We start from the raw sequence: 7,237 nt of genomic DNA, 5'->3' as shown, positions 1-7,237 counted from the left end.
AATATGGGATAATTAAACTTGTTTAAATTTTAAAAGAAATAGAATTTGGAGGCCAAGGTCAAGTTTTCGAATATTTGGGGGGTTGTAAAATTTGAATAGGATTTAGTAACCTTCCAAATGGAAAGACTCGTCCCCCAAGTTTCCGAATATTTGGGGAGGTTGTAGGATTTGATCAGGACTTAGTAACTTTCCAAATTGAAAGACTCGTCTCCCCGTAACTCATCTATATATAAGCTCTCTCCTGCCATACCAACGAGAACGACAAACCATTCGTAACTTTTCCAAATTGAAAGACTTCTCTCTGGCTCATCATCTTGCCATCCCAAGAAACCACTTCCTTACTTACCAAGAACAAGAAACCACCGAAGCTATATAGTTTGCGCATTCTGTGATCGAAGAGCTACAATGGATTCTGTTGTAGACGATGAGAAGAAACACGATCAGGTTCTCGAAGAAACGACCAACAAATTTGAAGATGAAGGTGATCAGGCTCTTCAAGAAACGATCGACAAATTTGAAGATGACGGTGATCAGTATCCTCAAGAATCGATCAGGATCAAGAAGCGACCACCACGGTGCCATGATGATGATGAGGGCGGGTGTGTTCAGGAGAAAAAGAAGCGAATGATGAAGAAGATGATGGAGAAGGCAAGGTGCCCATCTCCCCATGCAACGCCAGAGCTCCCTGTCATCCTTAGGAATCGGATCAGGGCTCTGGGGGGTTCTGATGTCACTTTTGTAATCCAGAAGCCTCTCTTCAAGACTGATGTGAGTTCCGGTCACAACCGTCTCTCCATACCGTTGAACCAGGTACAACAAAGTTTCCTCACACCTGAAGAGAGCGAGAGGTTGAACTTGGGAGGAAACGGAAAAAAATGTGCAGCTATGGAAGTGATGTTGATTGAGCCCTCCCTTCATCGGGAAACCATCAGTCTGAGGAAGTGGAACATGAAGAAAGCTTCCGGAAATTCTACCTCAATGTACGTGTTGGTGACTAATTGGAAATCGGTTACGGAAAGGAATAGCATGAAGGAAGATGAAACGGTGCAGCTCTGGTCTTTTCGAATCAAGTCCAAGTTGGGTTTCGCTCTTGTAAAGAGAAGACTACAAGATGATCCTAGGAATCGTTCATTAAGGGGCATCCTGGATAGCTGATATGGATATCAGGACAGATAGGGTAGGTGTATTTACTATTTAGTAGAAGATGATAAACCTCCCTAGATAATGATTGTCACTAAATTGATTTTCCCTTTTTTTTTTGTATTTGTTTTTTTCTGATTGTGTAGAATTTTAATTTTGATTGAATTTTAATTGTGAAAATAATTAATTCAAATTCAGTCATTCTGTTTTTTTTTTCATTTATTTGTTTTCCCCATAGTTTCTATAAACCAAAGGGTTAGGATGTTGTCCTTTTGAGTTTCTTTTACTTGAGATAGTCTAATACATATGAAGCACATGCACTAAAAAGTAGGGATCTAACACTATTTGAAACTGGTATGAGAGAAAGGCAGAAAGATGAAATCAAAATTATGAGTTTCATATTTGGACATCAGTTGCATTTCTTTTGATGTCAATGAGTCAGGTAGCAACTGATAGTCACGGACCTTGTTAATTTCGTTTTGAGCATCGAAGGCATAACCTTGAATAGTGTTACATAAAGGCACTGAGAAGTAGGGATTTGTCACTATTTAAAACAGGAGAGGAAGGTAGAATTATGACTGAAACTAAAATTCATTAACTTGTAGAAAGCTGAAAAACTATGGCTTTTGATGGGTGACACAATATGATTGAATAATGTTAGCACACTGAAAAGTATAAATTGCATCTAGATCATCTTTTGTGCAAAAGCTATGGTATGGTAAGAAAACCTTGAAGGGTCCAAGGAATGAGGACACATTAGCCAGTGTGTCTCACATAGCCTCAAATTCCCAAAAAGACTCAAATAAGATGTGGTTGATAGCTGGGTACCTCTGGTACTTGAGTTTTGCATGCAATGGTATCATAAGTTGTGGTTATCAGCAAGCTAACAAAGATAATTAATGGTAATCCGTCTGAACTTTAGGCTGATATCTTTCAGATACTGATGGTTGGGAATAAGCTTCTGATCTTTGGTTTTCCAATCCCGAGTTGTCTGAAAGATGATAAATGACGAATCTCCATGTACATCAATCTCCTTAATTCTAAATTCTCAGTGTGTTTTTTTTTAAGGCTTATCTGGGAGCTGCTACTCTGGGCCATCGAATTCCTCTTCTTTCTTTTGCTGCTGATCTCACTTTGGGAGCAGTTCCTTCTCGTTAGGGTCATCAAATGAGAGATCGTCCTCCGACTCCAAGAAGAAATAGATATTAAACTACCAAATCCACATTATTGAAACCTGCTTAGTGAGGCTGCAACATAAGGACTGCAATTAGTGTGCAGAAAAAGGAGAGTGCTAAGTTTGATTATAAGGACTTGAAGGACACAAGAAAGTGTGTGGAGTTTGAGCTGTTCTTGCTGAAACTTTCTCCAGATGGTTTGAGTGTCTTTTCTGTAGTCTTGAGATTTTTCACCCTTGCTGTAACTAATGATACACAGCCTGCCAGTTTCTGCAATAATGTTATCTTCAGTTCATTCATCTTAGAATAGTAGAGCTAGATTTGCTTGAGACCCCCCTTGGGAATTTGGTACTAGGTCAGGACCAATTTTGAGAATGAATAAAACCAACAATTTCTATCCACGTACTCTGCAACAAAATCAGGCTCAATATGAACCAATAAGATTAGCAAGAAGTTGTGGTGGGCAGAGTGTTCTGCTCCAGCATGTGAGCACAATTAAACTTTCTTTACTATTTTTATTGTTTTTGACATTTCTCTGGCTATTCTTGCATGACTGATCTGATTCTATTGCTCCTAATTTACTCATGGAGCTTATCAATCAACTTTTGTACTTCTATGTCATTGCTTCTTGTTACTAAAATATCATCAACATAGACTAAGATAAAGGTAGAATGTTGTAGAGTGATGCTTACAAAGAGAGATTGATCTGACTTTGTTGACTTGAATCCAAGCATGAGTAGAGCTTTATACAATTTTTCAAACTAAGCCCTTAGAGTTTGTCTGAGACCATAAAGGAATTTGTGCAAATGACAAACCATTGTAGGTTGATTGGGATCTTGAAAACCATATGGCTGCTGCATATGCACTTCTTGCAAATCTCCATTGAGAAATGCATTATTAACATCCAATTGTTTAACCACCCAATTTCTTGCTGGTGTAATTGAGAGAATTACTCTGATGGTAGTTGGTTTCATTACAGGACTAAACGTTTCATTAAAGTCAAAGCCTGCAACTTGATGCAAGCCTCTAGCTACCAACCTAGCTTTGTACTTGTTAACAGTGTTATTAGGATCCTCTTTAATTATGAAAACCCACTTGCATCCTATTTCTTTTCTGCCTTGTGGTAATGAAACTAATGACCAAGTTCCATTCCTCATTAGTGCAAGATGCTCATCTCTCATTGTTGCAGCCTAATTTTCATTCTATAGAGCTTCATCAACAAATTCAAGTTGTACAACAGCAATATAGACTTTAGGCTTGTAAATGCCAACCTTGGATCTTGTAATCATGTTGTGTGGATTGCTGATATGCAACCTGTCCTTATTAGGTAAAACTGAATCAAACAAGTCAGCAGCACCAACACAAGGGGCTGAATTAGAATTAGGAACACCAATAGGTATAGCAGAGTCTAGAGATTCAGCTTGATGACCAAGAGTTTCTTGAAAATTTGGTTGAAAGCTGGAAGATGAAGAAGTGAACTTGGATGGTTTTATGGAGGAAGATGTAAAAATTGGAAGTTGGGTTGGTGTGCTATGTTGAGTAAAAGCAGAGGTAGCATAGGGTTCCATATAATTCTTTTTGGCGAAAGGGAGGACTTCTCATTAAAGATGACATCCTTGAAGATAAAAATTCTGCCAGGAGCATCTAAACACTTGTAACCCTTGTGATTGATGTTATAGTTAAGAAAGGTACATTTAGTGGAACAAAGGGCAAGTTTATGATGATATAGGGTTGAGTATTAGGATAGCATGCACATCCAATTACCTTGAGAGACTTATAGTCTGGCACAATATGAAACAATTTTTCTAGGGGAGATTTATTGTTAAGAAGAGGTGTGGGCAGTCTATTGAGTAGGAAAGCAGTGGCTCTAAATGCCTCGTCCCAATATTTTAAAGGCTTGGATGATTAAGCTAAAAGAGTTAAGCCATTTTCAATAATGTGCATATGTTTTCTCTCAGCTACACCATTATGTTGGTGTGTGTGTGAGGGCAAGAAGTGTGATGAACAATTTTACAACATAGAAGATAATCGGTAAATGCTCTATACTTCCCCCACCCCAATCAATTTGGATTGCCTTGATCTTATAACCAAGTTGCAATTCAACTTAAGTTTTAAAATGAACGAAAGTTTGCAAGGCATCAGATTTGTTCCTTAGCATATAGATCCAAGTGAATCTAGAGAATTCATCAATGAAGTGAATGTAGTATTTATAACCACTAGATGACTGATGTGGTGTAGGACCGCATATATCAGAATGTACAAGTTCTAGTGGTTTAGTATAGATTATTTCAGAAGATGAAAAAGGAAATTTATGCATCTTCCCAAAACAGCAAGCTGAACAGAAAGAAGCATCAGTTTTATGTATATGACAGAGGTTACATTTGGAGAAAACAAACCATACAATATTGTCATAAGTGTGGCCTATTATGCCATACACTGCAATCAGAAACTGAAGAATAGGCTGTAGGTTGTACAAAAAAAGAACAAGCAGTAAGTTGTGGCATAGAAGAAAGAAGGTCTGAATGACTAGTAGAAATATTGGAAGAAGGATGAGATTGTCACTTGTTCTGAAGATTCAGTTGTGTCTGATCAAAAGCATGTAGGCCATCTTAAATCTTCCTTTTTTGGTATCCTAATCCTTCACAAAGCAAAAATGAGGATGAAATTCAAAGAAGACATGATTATCTAAAGCAAATTTTGTGACACTAAGCAAGTTCTTGGTAATTGCAGGAACATGTAAAAGATGTTGAAGGGACAACAGTTTGGAATTGTAAGGAGAAAAGAAACTGGATTGACCATCATGTTTAATAGCTAGATCCTTACCATCACCCATGTGAACCTTATTGTTACCAAGAAAATCAGTTTTTGTTATCAAGTTCCTTGCATCTGTTGTAACATGATTGGAAGCTTCAGAATCAGGATACCAATTGGTATCACAAACTGTTCCAGGTGTGGCAAGAATGACTGTCATAGGAGAGTGTGAATTTGATGTGTTCTAAAAATGGCCTTAAAACTGAGATGAACCAATGAACGTTTGATCAAACCTATAAAAGCATTGTCGCACTATATGACTAAACCTCCCACATAGCTGACATTGAGGTTTGTTGTTATTCTAAGAGCCACGACCACCATATTGACTACCATGTCTTCCTCGACCACCAAATTGACCATTACCTCTTCCTCTATTACAGTTGTGACTATTCTTATTGAAAGTGAAGTTGAGATTTCCACGAAAACTGCTAGGACTAGAAAAGAAACCTTGGCCTTGGCCATATTGAGAGTCAAAACCTCCAAATGGATTATTGCTGAAATCACCAAACTTCTTCTTTCCAGTGTTCCAAGACTACCAGAATTAGTATTCATATGTGCAACATTAACAATCACTGAGTCCGACCTCTGTTAATTCTTTTTAATCCGAGCTTCTTGTGAAAGAAGAAAAGATTCAACCTCATCTATCGTATATGAATCTATGTGTGAATTAATTGATGTAATGAATGTGTCATATTCTGAGGGTAAAGCCCCAAATATAGCATCAATGTAATCTTTTGGTGAGAGTTCATGACCAACAAGAGCTGGATGATCTACTAAGCTACGAATCTTTAACAGAAAATCATTCATTCCTAAAGACTCTTTCTTAATTTTCTGAAGTTGAGTCTTGCATTGATTTACCTTGGCTTGATTTTGTGCCACAGTTCCTACGACCTTCTCTCGCTGGTCTTGGACCACCACGCTCAGCGGGGCAATCACCAGCTTCGTTTCCAGGACATGGCTACAGATATTTTAGGTGGGTGATAGCTTCTCTCTTATGGCCATATAATGTTGAATCAAATGGACTCTTTATCCATCATCTATTGTATTAAATATTATTGAAATACTCCTTGAAATTGATATTATGGTTCATGTAAGTATGTAACTGGAAAAAGCATTACTCAAATTTGATTAATTGATGGTAATTTGATAGGTTCAGGACGGGGAAGGTATTTAGTGGGTCCAATTCAATTTGGTCTATGTTATGCTACAGTCATCCCCTGTATTCTCGTTCTGAGGTTGGGCATGTTCTTTCATTGAACATTTTCATCACAACTCAAATTATCTGGAATGATTTCCTTCTTGCGTTTTGGGGGCAGGTTATTTACTTGCTGTTAAGACCAAATGGGAGCATGCAGCATTGCGAATTTGTGATTATTTCAGGGTGCAAATTCCGTCCTTCCACTCCTTAAGGCACATTAACCTTGTCTCTCAAATCCTCTGCCTCTCCTACACTGCTTCCCACTGCTGGTTCCATATACATCGGTAAGCAATCACAGCACGATTAAATGTGATGAGTTATGCTAGATACTTGTTTCACCCATTTCCCTTAAAAATAAACACAATATAATTTGTATTAAAGCCAAGATGAGAGAAGCTTATGGAAACAAGTGAGTTGTGATTATTCTATTCATTAAAGCATTGTTCAATTAGCTTGATTGAAATTGAAATTGAAATAGATGCTATTGACTGGAATTGTTTTTATAAGCTGTGATTCTTTTGGGGTTGTTGGATTGAATTTAATAAGTTCAAATTTACTTCAAAATTGTATTTCCTCCTTCCCTGTTTTTCTTTACGTGAAATGAATTTACAATTTATAATTCAATAAGTATTTTTTATTTTTTATCTATAAACTCAAATATCCTTTCTTGCTCCATCCGCCTGCTTAGCTTTAAATTGTCTTCATCATATTCCATTTCAGAGTGTTGATAATGGCCAAGCCCTTGTCATAGACTTCGAATTTTGTTGTAGTAAGCTGTCATTGAAGATTCCCTTTGCTTTGTGTAATGGATCATATTTTGCAAACCATAAATCTGGGTAATATTCCGCAGATTTGAATACATTCAAATCACCTCATCTCAAACTTCCTTGGCTGTTGAGAGAAACAAGCAAGT

At 37.4% G+C, this 7,237-nt stretch overlaps 1 protein-coding gene across 1 annotated transcript; it reads left to right on the top strand.

Moving 5' to 3' along the window:
• The first annotated feature begins 333 nt into the window (after window positions 1–333).
• On the top strand, window positions 334–6,602 carry LOC117928082 (B3 domain-containing protein At2g32645-like). Its single transcript, XM_034847877.1, has 4 exons — window positions 334–1,177; window positions 6,008–6,099; window positions 6,277–6,361; window positions 6,443–6,602. Exon 1 carries the CDS (start codon window positions 406–408, stop codon window positions 1,153–1,155), a length of 750 nt encoding a protein of 249 aa, XP_034703768.1. The 5' UTR covers window positions 334–405; the 3' UTR covers window positions 1,156–1,177; window positions 6,008–6,099; window positions 6,277–6,361; window positions 6,443–6,602.
• Window positions 6,603–7,237: the final 635 nt, after the last annotated feature.

This window comes from Vitis riparia, chromosome 13 (genome assembly GCF_004353265.1).
Source record: "Vitis riparia cultivar Riparia Gloire de Montpellier isolate 1030 chromosome 13, EGFV_Vit.rip_1.0, whole genome shotgun sequence".
NCBI lineage: Eukaryota > Viridiplantae > Streptophyta > Magnoliopsida > Vitales > Vitaceae > Vitis > Vitis riparia.
Note: the sequence above shows the minus strand (reverse complement) of the source record. Positions and strands in the feature narration are given on the sequence as shown.